At 34.2% G+C, this 24,313-nt stretch overlaps 4 protein-coding genes across 10 annotated transcripts; 3 read left to right on the top strand and 1 right to left on the bottom strand.

Annotated features, from left to right (window-relative positions):
• Window positions 1-3,455: 3,455 nt before the first annotated feature.
• LOC122400988 (rac GTPase-activating protein 1) lies at window positions 3,456-6,480 on the top strand. Its single transcript, XM_043402815.1, has 10 exons — window positions 3,456-3,783; window positions 4,016-4,218; window positions 4,291-4,445; window positions 4,519-4,930; window positions 5,010-5,179; window positions 5,255-5,381; window positions 5,453-5,685; window positions 5,761-6,058; window positions 6,128-6,300; window positions 6,382-6,480. Exons 1-10 carry the CDS (start codon window positions 3,699-3,701, stop codon window positions 6,443-6,445), a joined length of 1,920 nt encoding a protein of 639 aa, XP_043258750.1. The 5' UTR covers window positions 3,456-3,698; the 3' UTR covers window positions 6,446-6,480.
• Window positions 6,481-7,524: 1,044 nt separating this feature from the next.
• LOC122400985 (GATOR complex protein Iml1) lies at window positions 7,525-18,986 on the bottom strand. Of its 6 annotated transcripts, none has more exons than XM_043402804.1 (25): window positions 18,377-18,986; window positions 17,799-18,183; window positions 17,590-17,715; window positions 17,046-17,517; window positions 16,782-16,978; window positions 16,419-16,702; window positions 16,115-16,347; window positions 15,816-16,031; window positions 15,613-15,759; window positions 15,390-15,536; window positions 14,707-14,715; window positions 13,579-13,796; window positions 13,241-13,443; window positions 12,995-13,169; window positions 12,700-12,900; window positions 11,862-11,957; window positions 11,281-11,354; window positions 9,497-9,604; window positions 9,218-9,425; window positions 9,043-9,151; window positions 8,745-8,972; window positions 8,499-8,659; window positions 8,243-8,411; window positions 7,840-8,156; window positions 7,525-7,779 (listed from the first exon to the last, which is right to left on the bottom strand). In XM_043402804.1, the coding sequence occupies exons 2-25, from the start codon at window positions 18,147-18,149 to the stop codon at window positions 7,582-7,584; spliced, it is 4,647 nt and encodes a 1,548-aa protein (XP_043258739.1). In that variant the 5' UTR covers window positions 18,150-18,183; window positions 18,377-18,986; the 3' UTR covers window positions 7,525-7,581. The 6 variants fall into 6 exon arrangements, with proteins under 6 accessions (XP_043258739.1, XP_043258740.1, XP_043258741.1 ...); XM_043402805.1 differs by lacking the exon at window positions 11,281-11,354 and adding an exon at window positions 10,208-10,278; XM_043402806.1 differs by having other exon boundaries at window positions 16,115-16,344.
• Window positions 18,987-19,407: 421 nt separating this feature from the next.
• Window positions 19,408-21,855, top strand: LOC122400986. 2 transcript variants are annotated; one of them, XM_043402812.1, is made up of 5 exons: window positions 19,408-19,856; window positions 20,105-20,568; window positions 20,661-21,023; window positions 21,101-21,404; window positions 21,497-21,855. In XM_043402812.1, exons 2-5 carry the CDS (start codon window positions 20,434-20,436, stop codon window positions 21,754-21,756), a joined length of 1,062 nt encoding a protein of 353 aa, XP_043258747.1. In that variant the 5' UTR covers window positions 19,408-19,856; window positions 20,105-20,433; the 3' UTR covers window positions 21,757-21,855. The 2 variants fall into 2 exon arrangements, with proteins under 2 accessions (XP_043258747.1, XP_043258746.1); XM_043402811.1 differs by having other exon boundaries at window positions 19,973-20,568.
• A 571-nt stretch (window positions 21,856-22,426) lies between these two features.
• On the top strand, window positions 22,427-24,097 carry LOC122401085 (stress response protein NST1). The gene is made up of 4 exons (XM_043403023.1): window positions 22,427-23,055; window positions 23,150-23,568; window positions 23,631-23,771; window positions 23,943-24,097. The coding sequence occupies exons 1-4, from the start codon at window positions 22,427-22,429 to the stop codon at window positions 24,095-24,097; spliced, it is 1,344 nt and encodes a 447-aa protein (XP_043258958.1).
• Window positions 24,098-24,313: the final 216 nt, after the last annotated feature.

Below are 24,313 nucleotides of genomic sequence, written 5' to 3'. Positions count from 1 at the left end.
GCGAAAAAAACAGGTCTGTGTGCTCCAACATCCTCCGTATTCGCCGGACTTATCTCCATGTGATTATTTCCTATTCCCAAACCTCAAACTGGCCATGAAAGGAACGTTTTATGACAGTGTTACGCAAGTCCAAGGCGCGGTGACAAGAGTCATTGAGGCGATTCCGCAAAATGATATAAAAAAATCTATGCTGGTACTAGTCGAACGTGCCCAGCGGCGTATTGCTGCAGAAGGGATGTATTTTGAATAAAAAATAATACTTTTGGCAAAATAACTAATTTTCTTCTTTTAATTTAAAAAGTTCCGTTATTTTTCCGACATACTGTGTATAAGGAAATAAAAACAACAATAGCGATAGATGACCAAGTCATTTCCGTCGTAATGTCCACTTCAACGAGATCGTATACACGGTTCCGTTATAATTTATAAATGTAACTACTATTATCTTTTGAAATTTACAGGGGACATATTTATCTATATTTGTTTTTTGCTACAGCTCTCCCGAAACATTATAAACAAATTAAATCACTTTGAAATAAACTGCACGAACTTTCACGCGCATATACATATAAAATATTAAAAATAAAAATACGCTGCAAAAATGTTAACAGACATGAACAATATGCACTCTTCTCTTGAATTCACAGTTCAAATAGACTGGAATAAAAACATTCAATGCATCATTTTCACAAAAGACAATCAACGCGTGCTGTGTTATATCGGGAGTTCCTCAATTGCTTAAGCTTGTTAAAACGAATTCGTGTTGTAAAAATGCCATGTTTTACTTTTACTGTATTACACTGTAACAACTAAGGACGTTACGGGACAATCAACGTTGTATTTTTTAGCAAAACTTACATTTTTATACGAACAATACATGTATTTTAAAAACTTTCCTACGACTCGATTTCCTAGGTATGTCAACGTGGTATTTTTTATTCCAATAACAGCACATTTTGTACTCCATGATATAAGAATCACTTTTAAAACTCGTCCTCGAATAATGAATACGGAAGTTACGTATTCCTACGACTTGATTTCAATTTGTATCCGCTGTTTCGGTTATTCTTTTAAGCGGGACTTTTAAAAAGTAGCTTCGAGGACGAGTCCTGTGGAAGTTAAGACGCGATTATCCTTTCACTGGGAATGATAGAGCTTGCGGGATTCACCGACGGGGATAAATGCGAGTTTTTCAAAACTCGACCAAGCGTGCCATTCAATATTCATGCACCCGTAAGGCAACCCCTGACTACGCGATTCCTGGGAGCTTCTTCGATCCCATGGGTACCCCTCTCTTTCTCTCTCTCTCTCTCTCTCTCTCTCTCTCTCTCTCTCTCTCCTGCTTTGAGAAAACGAAATACTACGTTCACGGATCATCGATTCGATTCTTCACGGAAATATAACTCCGCGACCCCACTCCATTATCGTTTCAAAACTTTCCTTCCCAGTTTTTCGTGGATTCTGCTTATTGTAAAATCCAGTGTTCTTGAGGCATGTCTCAAGTATCTTTTAGTACGGGGAGAACAAGAACGAACAGCCTTGTACTTCCTGCACGTTTAAATTGAGCTATATCGTTGTTCATTATGCAAAGAAACTTCTTGATTTCTTTATAAAAATATGTGAAACTATATCTGATCGATTGAAATACACAGTACGAGTCTCTTAACCCTCAACCTTGCGGTCATGCAACAAATACTTTGAGTCGGTACATCGACTTTTCATGTGTAATATAATTTTAACATATACAATGATACTTTTTCTTTGTAAAATTAATTTTTATAGTTGAAAATCGCTACTGATATTTTTAATATTTCTAGTACCGATAAACACTAGCTTTATTTATTTTCTTGGTTGAGTTATACAGTTCCCTAGTATAGTATTCAGTGAAAATAAACTGCATCGCCTTAAACGCAGCTCTATTTAATTTTAGAGGCGAGCGTCCTCATTTTATCGGTTCTGGAGATGCTGTTAATTCTACAAAGAGTCTTTGCGTGAAAATTCTGGACACGATGCAAGTAGAGAAACACGTGGAACGGGGAATAGTTCAAAATTGGTCGGTTCACGACACCCGTTCGAGAAGTTGAGAACGCAGAAATGGAAGGGTGCAAGAGGTAAGAGCAATTTTAAAGTCGTTCGTGCGTTAAAGGATATAGCAGACGTACGGAAGCGAGGGCACAGTACTCGCAAAGATCTAACCGACGATAATACTTAGCTACTCACTCGCCCTCTTACTCCTCTCTTCTCTCTCTCTCTCTCTCTCTCTCTCTTGTTCCAGCTGCATTTCTTTGAGTCTCGATATCCGGTGGAATCAGGAACGAAGAAATTCAAACTTGAAATATTCACCGACGATCGTTATGCTTCGACGTCATTTTAATTGACTCGATGGACCTGTAAGACGAAAAACACGATTAATCGATTGTGGTAAAAGAGTGACTGTATATCGATAAGTTAGAATTTCTGTAGGCTTATCAAAATATGCGCCATCTATGGTGTAATTACCTAATATATTGTTAGGCGGACTTGTGCCACATTGTTCGACAAACGTGAAGCATATTCTGCAATAAATCGATAATAAAGTGTTAAAAGTAAAATCTAAAACGGATTAGATAGCGGGTTAACTAACCTAGAATTCATAATTAACAAGATGATTGCCGTGGTGGTCACTGGTGACCGACGCATCAAACCTAAAATGTTTAAAATAAATGAAGTTTGAACCTTACTGACGTTGAAAGAAATTCACGAAAAAAGAAAATCACGTACGAAAATTAAAATACGAAATCACGAACGTTTTGATTTCATACTAAACATGACCAATTATTCAGTTCATTTTTGTATAATATTATATCAATTACACCTATTATAACCTATGAATAAGTATATGCGGAAAAGTTAAACGTTCAAATTTAAAAGTTTCAACTATATGGTTATAAAAAGTTGAAAAGATTGTTAAAACGTACCGGACATTTTAAAGTAATTTATGCTTTTATCTCACGAATCTAAAACTTTGACGAAATTAGTTCTATGGTATTACATCTCGCATGGTTTATATTTGTAATTAATATAACTTTTGCCATTCGAGTGTGACTTACTCCCATGTCTCGTGTCGTGTAGCAATGAAACGTAACAACGGAATCTTCATGATCAATTTCTGAAACAAAAATAAGCCAAATATGTAATAATTTAAGTAGTTTAAGCTTCTGGCGGTAACTTACTATATTTGTTTTACGCAAATGTGTTATATTTGCTTTATTTCTAGTACAAAGTAATAATAATTTAAGAGCTAAAAACGCGCGAAATCCTCCTCACTCGATTGTCCGCCAAAAAATGGCCGAAGACACCTAACGGAGGAACAAGAAACTCGACGAAGAGGCGGTTCTCTGATTGGTCGAATTTAAATTGCGTAGAAAGCGGTTGTTGCGTGTTCAACGTGCACTGTCAACGGCTCCATGGCGCGATATTGCGAGCGTTTTTCGGGAATTAATTTGGAGTGAATATTTTTGGAAATCTGTAACAGAAATGTATTACGTCCGTCGCGTTGTCGAGCTTAGATGTAAAACTTCAACGAATTGTTATTTGTAACGGTGTAATCGTCGCAAGAGCGAAGTAATCTACGGATAATTATCGCAGTGCTCTTACATGATCTGTATTCATGATAAAATATTGTAATTTCGTTTAAACAAATCTATATCGATTTAAAAATGACCACATCATTGTCGATGTTAGCAAGCCACGATGAAATCGTGCGATGCACAGACGTGCTGATAAATGGAGCCTGTGAAGAAGGTTTTGATCTTATTAACCCCCTTACCCCCTACGATATTTTGTTCGTTACATATCTGCGAATTTTCTTAATTTTTCACATGTATTTAATATACATTCTTACACACCTCGATGTTCTCGATTTACTTGTACTATTTCTTGCCACTATTTTACTGTAAAGAGAACGCGATTGCATTCTATGCAAAAGGTGGCTGTAAGTGATGTGTATTTAAAAGTACGTTTTATTTTTATATAGAATTTTTGCATTTTGCTATCAATCAAGAGGAAATGAGGCAAAAATGGCTGGCATCGATACAAGAATGCCAGAGGCTTCACTCTGCCTTAGACAAAGCTCATCAAGAAGCAGCAGATTTAGATAGAAAATTGAGTCATGCCAGGAGACTTTTAGATGAGGAAAAGCGAAAAAGAAGAACAGTGGAAGAACAGAGAAACTCATTGGTATGTGTAACATTTCTTTATAATTTTGTTGTATCATTTGATAATGTACTTCTATTATCCTTATATGTATAGGAGAGACAAATTGCTATGGCTAGAGATCTTTTATTTAATGATGGTGGTAGGAACTTGAATGATGAAACACGAGAAAAACTACAGTTCTTAAATAATACCACATTGAACGGACGTCATAGTAACATGCACATTAAAGATATACATCAAAATGACAAGTGAGTTTTTCTTTACGAATGAAATTATTTTGTTGATATTTCAGATGATATTTATAATTATTATTATTATTAGATTAAATACTATAGCGGAGCTGGACTCCACTGGCTCTATATTAAGCGACTTGAGTTGCTTTTCAAAGTCAGAGGATGACTTAGATACCAGTGTAATTATTCAACAAAATCAAAAGAAACGAGAATGGAAAGAACACAGACCCAGTGGTGAATACTCCACAAAAAAACGTCGTAGCACGTTACAGAAGGTTGCAGAATTAAATTCATCTGATAGAATAGTAGCTACAACTACTGTAGTAATGCCTAAAGAAGGTGCTATTACTGCGTCTTCCGTAATTGAAGCTATACCCGGAGACGAGAATGTAGATCCACTGGGTCCATTGCATACTTCGTACAAAAGACACAAAAGCGGCGATCGTAATAAAACAAAGTTATCGTCCGCTGACGCGAAACAAACGCAAATTGATACTGCTGTGAGCTTTTATTGTATGCCTGAAATATTGATTATTATATGTCTTATATAATTTTTATATAAAAAAAAATGTATTGCAGCCTTCCGCGCCAAGAATGGAAATTCTTACATCAGGGTCAGATTCTGAGGGTGTTTTCAAACCTAGTCCGAATATAGGTGGATATACTTTAAATACAAAATCCACTAGAGGTCATAGTTTTATAGCAAAGACAGTGATTAAACCAGAAGTTTGTACACCCTGTGATAAGAGGTATAAACATTCACGCAAGAATTTAGTTGTATTCGATTAAGTAATCTAAACGTTTCATATTAAATAACATTTCAGAATTCGTTTTGGAAAAGTAGCTCTAAAATGTCGAGACTGTAGAGCTACAGCTCATACGGAATGTAAAGACTTAGTACCGTTACCATGCGTGCCTACTGGAAATACGCCTACCCTGCGCGGCACATCGGTAAGTAATTCTTTTATATTTACGACTCATTAATTTATCGTGTAAAATTATCACGATATATTATCGCAAAGGGAACCATAGCAGACTATACACCTATGATTCCACCAATGGTACCATCATTGGTTGTTCATTGTATCAATGAAGTGGAATTAAGAGGAATGGGCGAACAAGGATTATACAGAGTGAATGGTGGTTTGACAGAGGTGAAATGTCTAAAAGAAAAGTTTCTAAAAGGCAAAGGAGCTCCTAATCTTTCCGATGTCGATATAGCTACCATATGCTCTACTCTTAAAGATTTTCTCAGGTTTGTTTACATAAACATATTTTTCCTGATAAAAATGAAATATTATATTCATATCTATTTTTTCTTCATTATTAGGTCATTACGGGAGCCGTTAATTACCGTAGGATTATGGGCCGACTTTGTTCGTGCCACTACTATTACTGACAAACAAGATGCCGACGCTGCTTTGTACCAAGCAATTTCAGAGCTACCTCAACCTAACAGAGATACGCTTGCTTTTCTAATATTACACTTACAAAGAGTTTCGAGTAGTCCGGAATGTAAAATGCCTATAAGTAATCTGGCTAAAGTCTTTGGGCCAACATTGGTGGGTTACAGTTGTCAAGAACCATCACCAACGTCTTTGCTTTCGGAGACGAAAAATCAAGTCGCAGTAAGTTTCCTACGTGATAAATTTTTTAATTTCGAGAATCCTTTTAAAATACAAAATAATTTCTTACAGATAGTAGAAAATTTATTAAAAATTCCGTCGGATTACTGGGCAAATTTTGTCAATCCCGAAAACTTAAACAGCATTGGCACCCATAAAACAGAACTAAGACATACACCATCCACGGAATCTTTGCTTAAACGTAGCACTTCCCGTGGTTTCTTTAATACTCCACTTGCTTCTAGGTATATATTTTATTTCTAGTTCTTATTTAATTGTTAAATACATTACGATTATATTTATCATTTCCTTTGTTTTTGTTATAGTCGAACGTTTATGAGGAGGAATAAAAAATATTTTGCTACGCCTCCCTCTAGAGCGGGTTTCTAAGAAAATTAGGTATGTACTTATTATTCACATTGAGGTACAAATACTCTAAGTAATTATGAATTATTTGGACATAGTAATTTTTTTTACCAAATGTGGAACGCAGTTCTATATTTTGTTCAAAAATTTGTATCATTTTGGTGCAAATAGATTTTTGCGTCATGTATTGCACAAAATACTATTAGATTACGTTATAAGTAGAGGTGTTCCAACCTATAAATATCGGGAATTCAATAGTCGAAATAGTTTCGAGATTCTCGACGATATTCGAGATTTCCGGAAGTGTCGGATTTCTCGGAAGAAAGTATAATTTATAAGACTTCAAAATTATAAAATTAGGAAGCTGGAGTGAAAGTAATTCATCAAATCGGTAAGTATAATATAATAATACGTATATTTATTATTAATTTGATGCATTATTTTCACTCTATCTTGTAACTTGGATAATTTTTGAATTGTAATTTATTTGTTTTTAAAACCTCGATCTGATTCCAAAAGAATTTTCGTCCCGACCCGATCTGATATTTTTGGGTTGACGCACATCTTTAATTATCAGTCTATTTGAAATTCCAAAAATTAAATTAGTAATGTAATGTATTTAGTATTCTTTATAATAATTTTGTATATGCGAAATATACTGACCATAATATCATTATTTTTTAATTTGGGGTTAAAATATTGTTATATAAGAAATGTAACATTCTTCGTTAACGTTCACACTTCTAGGCATTTTGGTAGAGTAAAAACACTGACTATTTTACTTTAATATAACCTCATTTTTTTTCTTTTTGTAAGTGCATCGATACACGTATGAGTAACAAAAATTATAAATTTATTATTACTAGTTTTGTAAAAACAATATGTGCCTTATGCAAACTAAGTAAACTCGTAAATGTATATTACAAACGTTGCTTTTAAGTTCATTTACATCTTTTTTAAGCGTCAGCAAATATTTTTAATTTGTACATACTTTCTTTATCATGATAATAATAATTGTATCACAAGTACATATTATATTTAAAATGATTTTCTAATAATTTAAAAATGGTACACGTTTAATTATGGCAAAAATAAATTCCGTTATTGTTGTAATTAAAGTGTAAGCTTATAAAACAGTACCTATATTATATTTTACACTATTAAGTTGTTTGTATAAATGATTTCTCTTTTACGTCCCAACAACATTCCCAGAATTGTCTCAGTCTATTATCTCCATTGGAACAAAAATGTCTAAAATCTTGAATTAGCTTTTTTTGAAATAGTTCATCACCAGCTAATGTGGATGACGATCTCCATTTTCGGCTAACCAGATGATTCCATGACCAAAGAAACCCAATCTAAACGAACCAAAATTATTTCTACGGCTATTCCTTTCGTAAAAAAAACCTGATACTTACTCTTCTGTCTATGCTATAATCATTTTTATTTTTTCCGCTAACATGTCTCGTAATATAAGCCTCATGCGGACTAGGCTGATCGGGATGAACTGGATATCCTTTTTGACCTGTATTTCGTCTTACAACATTAGTAGCCGTTCGGGGACGCATCTTAGTATTTGTTGTTGAAGGAATTAGTATAAATGCATTGCCAGTCATGTGCACATATTGATGATCATTCTCAGTACTTTCTATTAAACACGGGACAAAGCCAAATCTTTGTACGATTGTTTCTTGAAAGAGGAATAGTCGTTGCGTGTAACTATCTTCTCGGAATTCTATAATTAATATATTTTAAATACAATATCTAAATACTAACTCTCGGGTTACTTAAATTTGTATCGTCATCGAATTGACAACAAACCTTCGAAAAGTTGTTGTTTATTTGTCATAAGACATTCTGTATTTAATGGTATAAAAATAGGCCCCCTTAAAGGATCACTTTTCGAAGTGAACGGTAGTGCTAATAAATCACTGGGAATAGGTACCATCTGAATCCCACAAGTTTGTGCTTTACGTTGCCATACAAATATCTTTTAAAAATAAAAGTCGAAGTCAATATTGATACTTACCGAAATTTAATTTCAAAATTACATGCAAAAAATAATACGTGTACTTACCAGATCGGCGACTATGCTGCCAGATGATGCTACCCATTGTACTACAAGTTCATAAGAATGATCTACTTTATATACGGATTGATATCTTAAATGCCCCCATTCAATTCGGTCGCTTCTATTATTTATATCGATATCTAAATAAGTATGCTTGTATGGTGGAACTAGAAACAAAAACAACTTGGTCTAGTAATGGGAAGAAAGCCCTTACGATATAATTTACGTTAAAATAATAGTGTTATAACTCACCTTGCCAATCATCTACAGAGTCTATTAAGTCTAGATCGTCTTTAAGAAATGACGGTACGTTCGATTCATCAACAGTATCACAACTGGGGATAGTTATCGGAGACGATATTGTTGGTAAAGTTCCTGGCGAAGTAGGCTCGCACCAACCTTTTGGTGCTTTTATTTCCACCTCCACCCATTCGTTTTCGAAACTTTGCAAATCACCCGTGGGTGAAAAATAATCTGTTCCTTGAATATAAACAAAATACAAAACAACTTGCAAATTAGCATGCAACGTGTAATAGATACTTCCTCTTACCCCTTTGATGTTCTTTGTCTTGCACTACATGGTACAAATAAAACCCTAAAATAAAAGATTTGGAAAAGTCACCGGAAGCGTGGCATATTAGTTTATCTTGTATCATGCCCTAGATGAAAAAGTGCTATTACAATGTGATCGATTATTTCCGAGCGTATAAAAACCTCCTTCTTACATTCATAATGTTAACAGCACCATCCACCGTTACTCCTCCTTCGATATGATTGTTTAACCATTGCACGGCATCCGCGCTAACAAATGTTTGACTTGGGAGAGATGGGTGTTGCGTAAGGAATCCCACACCACTTTGTGGATGTTTCATTGCTTCTAGAATTTCATTATTTGCTGTAGTACTCTTTATCTTTGTTAACTCCATATTCGCACTGTTGGTGAATTTTATACGTTAGAACAATACACGAATAACTGATTTAATTTACTTAGGTATTTATTTTACCTATCCTCGTTAGAATCAAAATGATCTTGCTGTTGCTCAAGCGAAAGAGGTAACACAGCTTCGCTAGCTGGCGAAATTCGACCCCTGTCCATCACTTTTGAACCTGACCTGCCAAAAATAGGATTACAATGTAATCACGTAATGCCTTTATCGTTAACGTGCATGGCAATGAGATGTAAAGCGACTAAAATATTAAGCAATGTTTAAAATTGCATTGTGAAAGCCACAAAATTTATTTGCATATGCATATCATTTGCATTTATTTTAAACGATAATTAGAATAGAATATAACTTCAACCAATATGTATGTACATTATAAATATAATATTGGAATTTAGAGAAAGAAGTCAACCATTTCTCGAAGAGAGATATCATTTTTTAGAATTATTGTTTTAATACTAAAATAATTAGATCGTTTCTATAAGAACATAATTTACAGTAGTAATTGAGTTTGTGCTTAGATTAGAATTAGGCATGTCTGCTCTATAAATGCTGTCTTATCCGGGATATCAATATGTATTCGCTTTATTGTAGTTCAATTGCTTTTTCTGTTCGTTACGTTATCGGCCATAATGTAGCGCTTCGTGATAGAGTAGCGTTTCACGGCCAGTTACCCCGAAATACCTAACGTTGTACATACATATTTTGTTATAAATAGCAAAAATTTAAGTTTATAGTTGAATTGAAAGAAATTAAAAGAGTAAAACCAACCTGTTTGGCACGTGACGAGGAGTGTCGAGGCACGTGCGGGCAGTCGCAGCGGTATTCACTACATGCCTCTCCTGTACAGAGAACCCCGTCACTCCCTCACTCACTACCAATGTTTTCTACTATACAGAGCATTTGTAGAATTAAAGTCACATATTTGAAAATTTACCGTTAATATCCTTTTCTTAAATGCAAAATGAATGATACAAGTGCTCTGTATTGGATATTTACTAAATGATGGAAAGAAAGATAAAAGCAGCTGAAAGATACAGAATGGGCACTATGTACAAAGATTTTCTCAAACATTTACAAAAACAGTTTTTTTCTCTATTCTGATCACAACCCCCTCAGAATAGGACACACTAAAGGTACCTTTATACTTATCACCATTGTGAAAGCATGTAGTATTTGTAAGCAAATTACAAAATACAGGTTTGACACAGCATTCTTAGACTGACTTCTGTTTAATGCAATATGACCAGTGTCGTACAAAAAATGTGTGGAGATAAATTCTAATGTTGCCACCTGACAAAACATGCAAATGTGCATTTGTTGAAAATGATGTGCAATACTTTTCCTAAAATGTAACATAGTTGTTTAAAAATGTATATTTATAATATTACTTCCGTTAACAATTTTTTCGTGTAAAAGGAAATTTTTTTTCATTATGAAAACTGCATGGCGGTTTAGTCGAATACATATTCATTCGATCGTGAAAGTACTGTAAGAATTAGAGAAATACTAATTCGATCATTTATGGTAATTAATCATTAATTTTTGTTTTGCACACAATAAAGTACATTTATAATAACTATAAATGTACATGTAAATCATTTAAACTCTTATCGTGACTGCAATATTAAAAATTTACTGTTTAAGAATTGTGTGTAAGTAGTTGAAGAGTAGTCCTATTTAGAAAATGAACATACATAGCACAAAGCAAACAAGCAAAATGAAAAATCATCAAATATCAAACCACAATGGTCCACCATTACAAAATGGATATGCTGCACGCTATACCATTACATTTGTAGAAAGCAACAATGCCGAAATCATCAATCTAAGCTTTTTCAAACCTTGGTCTCGGTTTCTCTGGTAGACGATTGCTTCCAAGTCGCTCCCTGAAGGGAGAGCTGCCAACTAGACTGGTCTGAAAAGCATGATGAAGAGTATGGGTAACTGTAAATGTATGAGTAAGCTCGTGATCATGAAGATGTATATCTGGTTTGTTTAACTGTAATGATATAATTGTTAACATTATATTCAAAGAGTATTATTAAATTATGAAAAAAAAAAGGAATAAATTAAACGTCAACAATTTGCATTACATGAAGCTTGCTAAATCATACGCGCATTCAAGGCAAATATCAAGCATGGTTGCATTCATTGTGATGGAATATGTTATGTAAGCTGTTTGAACACTATAAATAATATATTTATATATGTAATGAAAAAGTGATATTCAATTTAATTGCAAACTAGTATCACTGAAAAATTAAAATAAATGGTGTGTATGTAGAGATAAAAGAGATTAAGATTTCGAAGCTGTTCCCGATTGCCAAGACGGCAAAATGTATGTAGTTCAAAGCCTAAGTACGATAACGATGTCATTGACATCTGGCTCAGCATATCGAGGCTACAGGATGCGAGGATATACCTGGTTAGTGAGGACTATCAGGCTCGTGCTGTGCCTGCGTCTGGTCAAGTGAGAGGCAGGATCTCTCGGGGGAACACCACCTAAAGTTGAAGGGTTCTGAAACATATCATGCTAAATACCCCTCCCTATACTAACATTCCGTTAATATAATCTATTTGAATCTACTGTTATGTGTACATATTTCGTGTAAATGTGTAATTTCGGCATTGGCGACCCGTTGGCTGTAATATCGGCTTAACAAATGTTACACCAGAAAAATTAGTTAATGGATAATATAATATTATTGGTTTAAAAATGTTATAATCATTATTACTGAAGTGCCTAAAAAGCCTATACAAAAATCGTGCTTTTTTTTAATTATTTATTAGCCGATGTTATTGCTTGATCCTCGATATCTAGTGCATCATTTGGGAACACACTAAATATTATAGAGGCACTGCAACAAAACTCTTAAAAACGCACTGTGAGGTAACAGGGAATTGCAATTTTTTGATGTCAAATTAAATGTAATAAATAATAAATAATACATGTTCAAAAATAAAACGAAAGCGTTGAAAAAAATTGCACTATAGTGGCATTGTACATCAGGCATGCGAACATCCAGGTTTAAAGTGCGACAATACGATATAATGTAAGACAAAATAAATCATTAAACGAAACTTAATATTTGGATTAAAAAAAAAGCAATGTCAAGACACCTTTTATTGAACGTTATGTAGGACGCTTTTTCAATTTTGTCCACCTATATAAGAAGTCAATATTTTATACCCATTTATCAGTTCCTATGAATTGAATAATAAAATTGTATTATAAATTAATTATTATAAAAAAGAATTACCCAATTTTTGTTAGGGTTCGGACGTCGTATTTTATTTGGCCATAGTTCGATGAATCGTAGAAACCCATCCATGAGAGAAACTTGCTCAGAGGTGGTTAGAGGCGTGTATATGTCGCATCTCGGTGAGCCTTCAGAAAATTTTCGAGTTGCTGAATTGTGCAAAGGTAGTAAGAATACACGGAACCTCCAATATTTCAGACCCTAAAAAATATGCGGTTTATATAAATATTACGCGTATTATTAGATACATCAACGAATACATTGTTTTTCACGGTACATTTACTTAAAATCTTACCTCCACCAAAGCAAAGTCAGTGTGACCCCTTGTACAAATATAATGATCTAAATAATTCCAATTATAATTTTCCAGTTTTTCTGTCGTAAAAGAAACCCATGATATTTCATATGTATCATGGTGTGGTGCATGAAATCGATAAAGGTAATGAATGTTAAACGGAGGATAAGGATGCCTACAAAAGTATATAATAAAGTGTCGTTTTTTTCGTTCCTGATTAATGTTCGGTGCAATTAAATTACTCACCTTGGCCGGTACCTTGTTACTGTTATACAGTTATCAAATAGAGATATCTTATGAAAAATTCTGCCAATACTTAATAAGTACTCTTTAGGTTCTGATTCTGTTTGCCGATTACGTATTACAGAACTTATTGCCGGGACGGCATTGCTACCGGGGGTATTGCTTTGATTTTTATTACTTGTAGGTAAAATAATTAATTGAAAACCCTTGAAAAAGAAATTTAAATGCATTGAGAGACAAATGTAATCCAATTAACGATTAACAATTACAATAATTGATTACTCGATGAATTGTAATCGACTAATGCCCAATTCGTAATATAAATTTCTAATTATTAATACCTGCGCTAACCGCTGCGATACTAACTCTTTAAAAACTTCTACAGTTGTTAAAGGTTTTTTATATATCGCTCGTTGTTGAGCAAAATCTGCATTAACGTCATCTGGCAGAAGATTGTAATCTGATACAACGTAATCGTTTTGCAAACTTCTTTTATCTGGGAAATAATCTGTAGTAATAGGCAAACATGCGGGGATTGTCAATGACTTCCAATCGACACCTAAAAAGTAAAGTTCGGAATACACATAAAACGCATAAATTTCAAGTTAATAAAAATAAAGAATAGACATCTATCTAACTTTTGATGTTAATTTCAAGATTAAATATATACTAAATCTAATTACTTTTAGCAGTTAATACAAAAATACATATATGTACCAAAAATAGTAATTTTATTAGTGTCAGGTGTACTACCTGTATAATCTTACTAATTACTTAAACATGCAATGCAAAATATATTAATTGTAATGTGTTTCAATGGATCTTCAACATAATGAAGTACACAGTTTTATATTATGAAGCACAACAAACTAAGTACATATTAGATTAATGTACATGGCAATGCATAGTTGGTGCAATCAAACTATTTTATAGTCTAAAAAGACTACAGAAAAGGAAGGATTGCTTGGATAATGCAGAAGAAAATTATTGTAGATTAGTGACAAATTCTACTAGTTACTACATACTGCAAAAACTAATCGCTGATAATAAGAAAATTTACATAGTAAGTAAAGCAGTGTGATACATGAAAGGCAAATAAAGCAGATGAGAGAATGTTTGAAGAATTGTAAATCAGAAATGGCAAATCATAGTGTATACAAAATATATCAGTAAAAACGAATATATTTTAAACGGTGCAAAGTTATGAAATAAGTAGAAATAGAAAATAACGAAAGTTTGAAGTAGGTGTATACATAATCGTAATACTGTTAAGTCTTTAACAGATTACTAAGTACTACTTGTAGAAATTACTTTGGAATTAAAATTATTTTTTTCTAACAGAGAACATACATGCATAGAAGAATAATAAAAACTAGAGAAATAAAGAACTAAAATTACTATAAATTTACTGTCCTAAAAATAAATGTGTACCATAACCGAATCAACCACCAATAACGTATGGCGCTAACCTATGATTGCTGTTTAATGTGACATCATAGTTGTACATCACACACGCGTCAATGCGTCCAGCGTTGCATCCCAATAAGACGTACCATAGCATGGAAATAAATTTAATATTATTTATATAAATGATCGATGAAATTAAAAAATAAATATGAGCATATCTAAGAATGAAAATACTTCTTATGCATGATGGATTTTGTGTGATTGCGTGCCAAACTTTCATTTACTCTATATGAAAAACAATTTTTTTTTTTAAGTATACACCAACTATTTTCATTCTTTAAAAAATTATATTAAAAAAAAGAGAAATGTATATTTTCTCGGTATTAATCGTGATTGAATAACTTAATTTAAAAGCATATTTTCTATTCACAATCGATCGTATATCGATATACTTTAATCGAAATATTTGTAATATTACACCTACGATTCTCCTACGCTTTTACAGTTCTTCTACAATAGCCGAAAAACATTACACTTCATATATAATGTACAATTAATATTATGCATTGTAAAAATGACTATATGTTTCAAAATTTGTTCTTCAAACTGTAAACTCATTTTATGATAATTTATGAATAACAATGTGGCTATTATTGTTATTTGGATATGTTATCAAATATTCTTTGCCAGTAGTTATGTAATCTATTTTCCCTATAATATTTTTATTGGGTAAACGTATGCGAACCTGTTGTGAGTGCTGGTGTCCATTCTTGTTCACCAGTAGCACCCCATAATAGTGTCAAAGACTTATTTCCTGTAGAAGACATTAGGTTTCCACTTTTATCACCACTTGATAGCGACAGATTTAGTCTTTGTAATTTATGTTTGGTGTCTACGAATAAACACAATTGCATTATTATATAATAATAATATATAGTTTATACATATAACTAATATGTTATACTTACGATCTTGGAATTGATTTAAGTTCGAGATTTCATTATGCTCCATAGGAAATCCACTTATAGCAGAAGTAGCATCAGATTGTAATTGTGAACACGTTTGTGTTGGAACTGCTTGATAATGATGTTGCTGTATAAGTACACCTGTTGGTCCTGTAAAATTAACTAGGTTCGATTGAATATTAACACAATTTTCCACAAGTTTTTACCTTTAGGAAAAATATGTGTCCATCTTCGTCTGTTACTAGTAAGTTTAATTGTAACGTGAGATGGATCAAAAGGATTAATGAGCGCCCTGCTGGGTCTAATGATACTTGTTGGTTGAGATATTGTATTTGTTGGGCTCCCAGCACTACCAACAACCGGTCTAAATGGTGGCGATATTTCTGAATCTGTTAAATCACTCTTCACTGATATTCTTGATTCTATTTAATACGAAATTATTAATATTATTTTTCGGAATTCTATTCGTACATACATATACTACTGAAATGGTACAAATACATGCCATTAACTTCTCCATTAGATTCGCTGCTAGCAACGTCATCCACTCTATGCGGTATTGATATTGCCGCGCTTCTTATTGCGGCTGCTGGAGGTGAATGTAAGTCAGGCGGTGGATGATGAATATCGGGATCCGACATTTTTCGTTTTAGGAGTTTCAATATTTGTGCATTATTATGTGTCTCCATGCTTGCAACACTTGTTTTCTTAGCCCTTGTTGTAACTCGTTGCAGGCTTCTTATATAAAATTATAAACTACAATATTTGCTTCTGAAGTGTTAGTAACATAGTATGCATTTATAGTATACCTGGAAGTATGAACCGACGGTAGTTGAAAAACTTTTGCATCATATGCATCATAATCAAACAAAGTATTATGTAAACATTCTCGCGAGTCTTCTTGTAAAAGTTTATTTTTGCATTGCAATTTTCCATTTTCTATTGGTTGTTTTGATACCCTTTGAGGAAGTTTTATGCGAGGTATAAATGTTGAATAAGGAATTTTTTTATTTGTAGAATAAAAACTAAGATTAATCCAGTGTGGCATACTATAGTCATCTGGAGCATTTATAGATGTATCTTTATTGTGAAACTAAAATCACATCAAATATTAGCATGTATTAAAATATTATTATACTCATAATTTAGTACTTCCAATGTATTGAAAATACCTTTAACAAGGGCACTGCATGTAATGGTTGTTCTCCAACACATACCAAATCATTGCCAACTCCATTGTCAATAATTCTTTGTTTTGTAACATTTGTTAACTCCCTATCAACTTCAAATACACCTACACCAGGTGTAATCACCACTGATAATTGACCAGTTCTATCAAAACTACGATCTAAATAATGTTTCTCAAATACTGCAAGAGAATCAGATTAAGAATATTTCTTAATGTATTTAACAGTGCATATTAGAATAATTATTACCATTTAAAGACATGTTTAGAACTTCTAAAAAATTGCCCTGTGCTGCAGTTGAATTCATTGCTTTTGGTATTGTAATGCCTGGTTTTTGATGATATTCTAATACAATTTTTTGATAATCTGTAAACAGTTTACGTAATTGTACCAATACATTGCTCCAATCTTCAAATCTTTCATTTTGTATTACTACTCTGTAGAAATCTTCATAAAACCTTCCCCTGTAGTCATGTTGCAAGCATTCACGCATATGATTTGGGAATTCTTCCAAACTAGTAGCATTATAAAATGTTCTTGAAAACAGAACTATTGTCACTTCATGATTGCTGCTATTTTTTTTCCATTTTTGAAATAAATCTGCCAAAAATCCATTAACTGCTTTTTCAAAGTATAGGTCACCATGAATGTCAAAGTCCCACATTTCTGAACTCATTTGAATGAAAAGATATACCATACTTGTAGAAGAACGAAATACAACCTAAAAGCCATAACTTTAAAAACAAGTATTTTACACATACTCTGACAACACGTATTATGTTTAAATGCTAACCTTAGTATCATTATTTATAACACCACAGGCAACACGATCACCCTGTGACCACATTTCATATACTTGACACCTTATGCTACCACCACAGAACTCAATTTTCTTATTCATATATACGCAAGTGTTAACCTGATGGAAAATTATTTCATGTACATAAATGATAGTACTGAAAATATCTAAATTTATATCTAGAAATAAAGAAGATATTCTACCAAGCCATTTTTTAGACGCCACATTTCACTACGTCCTAAATATTGATCTTTAAAAGTGAGTTCAACAGAATCTAAAGCAACATCATCTGGATTTACAACATTCATGTAGACATCCCCAAATGTTCTTAGTTGAAACATAGTTGCTACATTATTTTCCACACTAATTGTCTCCCGTCCTTGTAAATCATCTTTAAAGGACGTGACTTGTAGCAGCAGACGACTGAATTCAACTTCTGGATGATAGATCTCAACAACATCTCCTGTTTTTATACCTGGGTGATCTTTTGGATTAATTATCAGATCTTCCTCACTAAAGGTTTTTTGATGTACTATCAACTTATAAAGCTTCATTTTTAGCCCATTACTGTATCATTAGTAAATTTAACTGTAATATAGGATAGAAATAAATTGTAACACCTTAGGTATGAGTGAAAATTATTATGCATCTCATGTTTCATAACACGACATTACCATAAAAAGATTATTCTTACAGTAAAAAGTAGTTACATTTATTCTGTGTGCATAGTTTCATTAAACATCCACTTTACATGCAATAAAATAAAACTAAAACAACTTACTATCAGTTAATTCAGGCAGTACAAAATGTCTTCAGTATATCCAGAACTAGCAATATTTTCCAAGTAATACATCTGTGTGTATTGTCAATGATATACCATTAAAAACTATCAATAAAGTATGATTTATATCAAATAAACATATGAGTATTATTATGCTTTATATGGATTTCAAGACCCTTCCCTATTCCAACTTAATCTCGTACATACTCTGCCATGTAATTAATTGAAATTGTTATTTTTTGTTTAGCCATTAAAGGATAAGAAAAAATCGACACTATGCACAGGGAAGAAGAATTGACATCAACAAGAACATCAATATTTCCAGTATGCTTTATTCTTTAGAATTTTGGTGACATGCATTTGTTTCACAAAAGAATGTAACTAGCCACCAGTTCCTCTTGCGATCGATATTGTTTGACTTGTGCATTAATAGCATCAGTTAAACTAGTTATATGTCAAGATTATAGGAATACAAAACGTATAGAATCTTATAAAATATTAATTATAAGAAAAAAGTTAAAACGTGACGAAAAAGGATAAATACTAGTAGATTGAAAGCAATTTGCGCAAGGTAAACTTGTTTGTGAAAGAGAAACATTCGTTTCGTCACAAGCTACGTAATTATCTTTGCATTTAACACAGTTTATTAATAGATTGCAAACGTCAAAATATGCCAACGTCATGTAAAATTATTTATCCATTATATCCAATCCTTACTGTAGGATTTGTATTACGTTTTACTTGAATTCAGTTACATCATGTTTATAGTACAGTGCGACAAGCGGTGAAATTTATTCTCTTGATTCTGATACTCACCATTTTGAGGGGAATATCACCAGCATTAAATTTTTACTATTTGGTAATTTCCCCTCATACGGCAGAAATCTGTGTGATTAAGTGTTTGATCAAATTATTGTACAGTACTAGTATTAATAGATTTTGCGTAATAAAATATATTCTATGCGGAACAGACTTAACGCATAAAGTCTGTAGATAAGTTTAATCAAAATTATACAGTATATAATTACACCTGATTCTTCTGTAATATCTTGTCAACAATCGACATTATTCAGCATTACTTTTTACAATACAGTTACAACAAATTCGTTATCTTACTAGATAGAAATCAATTTCATCGTCCGAAGTATCTCTTGTACTTTGTATCAATTGTGATAACGCCTGTTTTACTTATTGTTTTAATAATTTTTTGTAACGAATCACATAAACTCTTGGATCTATTTGAAAATTTGTAACTCGTTTAACACTTGGATCCTCTTTAATGAAACTAACAGTGGATAATTTTCTTCGTTATCATTATTGTGTTTATTAGAATTGTTTAAGGCTTCTTCCTCATCAGACATAGTATCAGTTATAATTCATGTAAACTTTAAATAAATTGTGTTGGTGGAAACTGAATGTGAAATCGTGTAAAAGAGAGGTCAGGTGTGCGTAATTTACCCAAGGCGGAATTAAGGCGTTTGTAAGTAATTTATAAGCATATAAATGATTTAATTTGTTTAAAAAACATTAGCAAATGAAAAATAATTGCTTCTTGAAGTATTTGTAAACAGTTATTTTATTATTTGAAAAAATCAGGCCCTTTGGAGGATAGTGCTCGAGGCTGTAATTACCATTAGTCTAATTATAAACTTACATCATTTACACGTATATGTATAAATGGTATTGCGAATTGGAAATAAAGCTTAAGGTATGATTCTGCAATTGCAGAGTTACCATTTAACCAGAAAGTTCCTACAAATGCGGCGTCTGCTAGAGCACTGATAGTGCTTTGTTATCAGAAAAAGAACAGTTTAATCTAATCAGCTGTAAGGTTTTAGAGTGATTCGTCTATAAGATGGGCTTGCCAAACGAACTATGACTAATATATTTTTTCAATGTTTACCTGACACCAACGCACTCTAGTTATAACATTAATAAAGTTATAACGATTAGTCATGTCACGGACAATGTATAACCTAGGTGTAACATTTCTAACGTAACGTCCGAACGTAGTTGTCACCTAAAAATTGAAAAAACATCTGATTAAATGATGAGAGATGCGTACCAAGGGCCTGCTACTGTTCCTTATCTGCATAGCAGGGAGCAGCATCATTTTTATTGCTTTCAGCAATCAAAGACCCTCCATTCAGACTCTGGTTACAGAGACCAACAAGCAATTACGAAACTTCCAAGTAACTATATTTACACCATACGAGTTCAACTGATTTTATCGGTAACGTACGTGCTAATAGTTATTTTTCCATAATCTTTAATATTTTAACAGGAAAACTTAAAAGATGTTGAAGAAAAACGCTTAGTAACAGACTCAAAGTATCTTGCAATGCTTGGCCTTGATGGCCAAACAAGCACAATTCCTTTTAGTCTTAAATCTCAAAATTTGACTGTTGTCTCTCTCATAAGGCCTGGGAATGAACAGCACATTTATGGCTTTGTCAGAAATGTCAGTCACTTTTTGCCAAATAATAGTATTGTTATTTATAGTGTTGGATTAAATGATGACTCTTTGCAAAATATTAGAGCAACTTGCAACTTTACAAAGTGTAATGTGATTCATTTTGACACAAGCCTGTTTCCAGCACACGTCGAAGACGATAGACTGCATGTTTATAGACCTTTAGTTATTCAGGTAAGCAACAATATATATTTGTAATGTTACAAACATTATCCGTACAAGCTGATGAATATTTTTTTTGCCCATTGCAGACAGCTTTAAACACATTAGGGAATATATTGTACATGGATTCGAACGTACGTTTGAATTCTTCGGATGTTTCAAAATACCTATTACCAAAATCTGGAATTTTAACTTGGCCTACGAGGCATGCCATTAGTTCTCTAACGCACCCAAAGATGTACGAATATTTTCACGTTTCCGCGGAAAGTTTCTTTTTTCTCCCATTGATACGGGCGTCGCACTTGGTAATTAGGAACATTAAAGAAATTAGAGAGAAAGTAATGTTGCCTTGGGTTCAGTGCGCTTTAACGAGAGACTGCATTTGTCCAATTGGTAGGTATGCTAAAAATAATTTTATTTACACGTTATTTATCAAAATATTTGTGTCATATATTATCGTAAATAATTATCGTCTGTTATTGCAGGAGCTCAATCGGCGGGTTGCCGATTTAATAAGAAACCGCAATACCGGTATTCCGGATGTCACGCGTACGACACGTCTGCACTAAATATCATACTCGGGCTGCACTTTAATTTTGATGACACATATTACGTGCATCAAGAGCGGGAAACATACTTCAATAAGATACAACCGGAGGAGATCACGGAAGAGTATCTTACGATTACTAGACAGAACAATGCAACCGAGTCGAATTTAAGAAACTTCATATCAACTGAACGCTAATTCCTCTTAAGATCTCAATTCATTTTGAATCAAGAGTTAAGTGATACGTCGATCAAGCACAAGTTACTATAAGGGTACATAATAAATTGAAAAATAAATAAAGACTTTAGCTTAAATAAACTATCTTGTTTTATTAAATATAAAACTTCCTTTACTTGTATATTGTTTGTTATTTTAATAAATCGCATTTTTTCCGGTCCTGCGTAAAATATCGAAAAACGTCGAGCGTGATCTGTTTTCGTTGCCGGTCGATTGCCAAAATTGCACAAAGCAAAGCCACTGTCGAATCTCAGTCGCGTTAGTGTCATTAAGAGTCGCTTAATGGAGGGTATTCCTTCCGGTTGTCGGCGACAGCCCCGTCAATCTCAAAATCCGAACGCGGAATCGTGCGATAACGCTTTAGGACAATCTGCTAACCGATACAACGTTGACGCGTAATCCCGATTCAACGTCATTTAAGGGATTCGTCATTGTTTGCATACGAAAAGTACAACATCGCGCGGATCATGGACGAATGTACATTCCCGAGTTCCCTCCGGGCTCCTGAGGACTAATTGGAAAACGCATCGCAAGCCAACGATATGTGACGCGTTCTGAAAATTCGACGTACTTTTGTCTGTTTGTAATCTCTGATCGCATATTACCGGACCAAGGTTAAGGGCACTTGACGATGGTTGACAGCGACGCTGACAGCTGGTACAATTGGAAACAGGATGATTTCAATAAATCGCACCGCGGAAGGGGCGTTAATGCCACGAACGATGCACGATTGACTGGTTCCAGTCATTTAAATCGTTTAACGTCCGACGATAGTCAGAAAGGAAGTTCGCGAAGCAACGGATTAATTCTCAACTCTGCGGCCCCTACGAGCTCTAGATCCGATGCAGAAATTCGATTCATTAATCCAGCTATTTACGCCGAAACTTTGAACAACGGGGACGATGATAGAGAGATACAAATTCGCGTGAAGGTCAGTTCCAAAGACAGTGGACCTATTGAAGGGAATTGCGGCGACTTTACGGGAAAAAGCGACGTTCGTTCTACGCTGTCCATCAAGAATGATCTGTCCACCTCGTTCGTGGACCACGCGGGCGATCAAGCTTCGGCTCAAGAAACGTATCGTTGTTATTCCTTGAATTCACCGACCACCTCCTTGGAATCTGGTGTTCCGCGGTCTAAGTCTGTAATCTCGTGTAGACCTTCCAATCAAGTCGTCGAGAGACGATGTAGAATCGGCGTTAGAGCAGACGAACGCGACGAGGTTTGCTCCGTCAACCGAGTCGACACGGAAGAGCAGAGGTATTTTGCAAATTTCTAACGCTCCGTTCCGTTCTTTTTCTCGTTCTCTATTTACGGTAACACGAACAAACGATTTCGACATTTTCTTGCTTAGATATTCGTTCAATGGACACCGCATCGTGCAAGTGTCTACGACATCGTTATCCAGCATTAGCATTTCGGAGAACAGATTGACCGAGAGCGATCTCCTCAAAAGAATCCCGTACCACGAGTGGATGCGAAAGAAGCAGCAAGCTGCGCGGCAAAAGAAGGTGGAAGAAGATCAGGCCGAAAGGAAGAAGCAAATAGAGGCGGAGAGACTGGCGCGCGAGAAGGAAGAAAGGGAATCCCAGGAGCGGGAGAATTTTTTAAAGTGGTCCGAGAGGAAGAGGAGAGAAGAGGAGCGGAAGAAAGCGATGGTCGAGAAGGAATTGGATCTACAGAGACAGTTGAAAGAGATCGAGGAGAAGGCTGTCGTGGCGAAGAGCCTGTATCTTCGCCAGTGGGCTCGGAAGAAGAAGGAGGAAGAGAAAGGTAAAGAAAGTGCCAATAACCTTCGATTCGTCCAGGATTTGATATCCTCGATGTTCGTCTAGCTCGTCAAAAGAAAGAGGAGATGAAACGGCAACAGGTTGCTGAGGAGAAGAAGAAAAGGCTAGAAGAAAGTACGAAAGCTTACGAAAATTGGCGAAAGAACGCGAAGAACAAACCTAAGCCGGCTACGCAAGGACTTCTGCGTTAGTTTATCTATCTTAATTTTAAACGTTCGTAGTATTCGTGTACGTTTCGTCTGAAATATTTCTTTTGTCATTGGTCGATCCAAAGGTGTAGAATCCCGCTGCATATAATTTCTTTACACCGTATTCCGTTATTAAGAGTCCCATTTGATATTAATTTTGACTTCCCAGCTCATCAAAAAGCAAAGCCAGCTTACGTAAACCCTATGCCCTGGCAACCAATTATCGACGACACCGAGGATAGCGAGGAAAATCCATCGAATGTCCGAAAAACGCAATGCCAGCCCAAGATTAGCAATAAGAGATACACTACACCTTATCAGTGATACGAACATTAATAATGGGACTCTGAGGATTTTGCGGTTTGAAGAACAATAAGTAGATTACGAGAGAAGCCTTGGATAGAACAAAGAGTACGAATAAATATTGTACCTTGGTTCAGAGACTGGTGTACTGCGACTGTCTTAGCGGGCAGAATATCCCTGCGCGGATTGCGTCATTCCAATTAGAATGACGATCACGCTCTGACGTAACAGATACCC

This window comes from Colletes gigas, unplaced genomic scaffold, assembly GCF_013123115.1.
Source record: "Colletes gigas isolate AHSC1104 unplaced genomic scaffold, ASM1312311v1 Colletes_gigas_Sc00021, whole genome shotgun sequence".
In the NCBI taxonomy this organism is placed as follows: Eukaryota; Metazoa; Arthropoda; class Insecta; order Hymenoptera; family Colletidae; genus Colletes; species Colletes gigas.
This window is presented reverse-complemented; position numbering and strand designations above follow the sequence as displayed.

Excerpts from the sequence above, each read along its gene's own strand:
- LOC122400988 (XM_043402815.1), top strand. The coding sequence starts at position 3,699 with ATGACCACATCATTGTCGATGTTAGCAAGCCACGATGAAATCGTGCGA. Across the intron at positions 4,931-5,009 it reads AAACGCAAATTGATACTGCT|CCTTCCGCGCCAAGAATGGA; the intron begins GTGAGCTTTTAT and ends AATGTATTGCAG. Across the intron at positions 6,059-6,127 it reads AGACGAAAAATCAAGTCGCA|ATAGTAGAAAATTTATTAAA; the intron begins GTAAGTTTCCTA and ends AATTTCTTACAG.
- LOC122400985 (XM_043402804.1), bottom strand. The coding sequence starts at position 18,149 with ATGAAGCTTTATAAGTTGATAGTACATCAAAAAACCTTTAGTGAGGAA. Across the intron at positions 16,979-17,045 it reads TCTAAACATGTCTTTAAATG|TATTTGAGAAACATTATTTA; the intron begins GTAATAATTATT and ends ATTCTCTTGCAG. Across the intron at positions 15,760-15,815 it reads GACACATATTTTTCCTAAAG|GACCAACAGGTGTACTTATA; the intron begins GTAAAAACTTGT and ends TTAATTTTACAG.
- LOC122400986 (XM_043402812.1), top strand. The coding sequence starts at position 20,434 with ATGCGTACCAAGGGCCTGCTACTGTTCCTTATCTGCATAGCAGGGAGC. Across the intron at positions 21,024-21,100 it reads ATAGACCTTTAGTTATTCAG|ACAGCTTTAAACACATTAGG; the intron begins GTAAGCAACAAT and ends TGCCCATTGCAG. Across the intron at positions 21,405-21,496 it reads AGACTGCATTTGTCCAATTG|GAGCTCAATCGGCGGGTTGC; the intron begins GTAGGTATGCTA and ends CTGTTATTGCAG.
- LOC122401085 (XM_043403023.1), top strand. The coding sequence starts at position 22,427 with ATGGTTGACAGCGACGCTGACAGCTGGTACAATTGGAAACAGGATGAT. Across the intron at positions 23,569-23,630 it reads GAAGAAGGAGGAAGAGAAAG|CTCGTCAAAAGAAAGAGGAG; the intron begins GTAAAGAAAGTG and ends ATGTTCGTCTAG. Across the intron at positions 23,772-23,942 it reads GGCTACGCAAGGACTTCTGC|CTCATCAAAAAGCAAAGCCA; the intron begins GTTAGTTTATCT and ends TTGACTTCCCAG.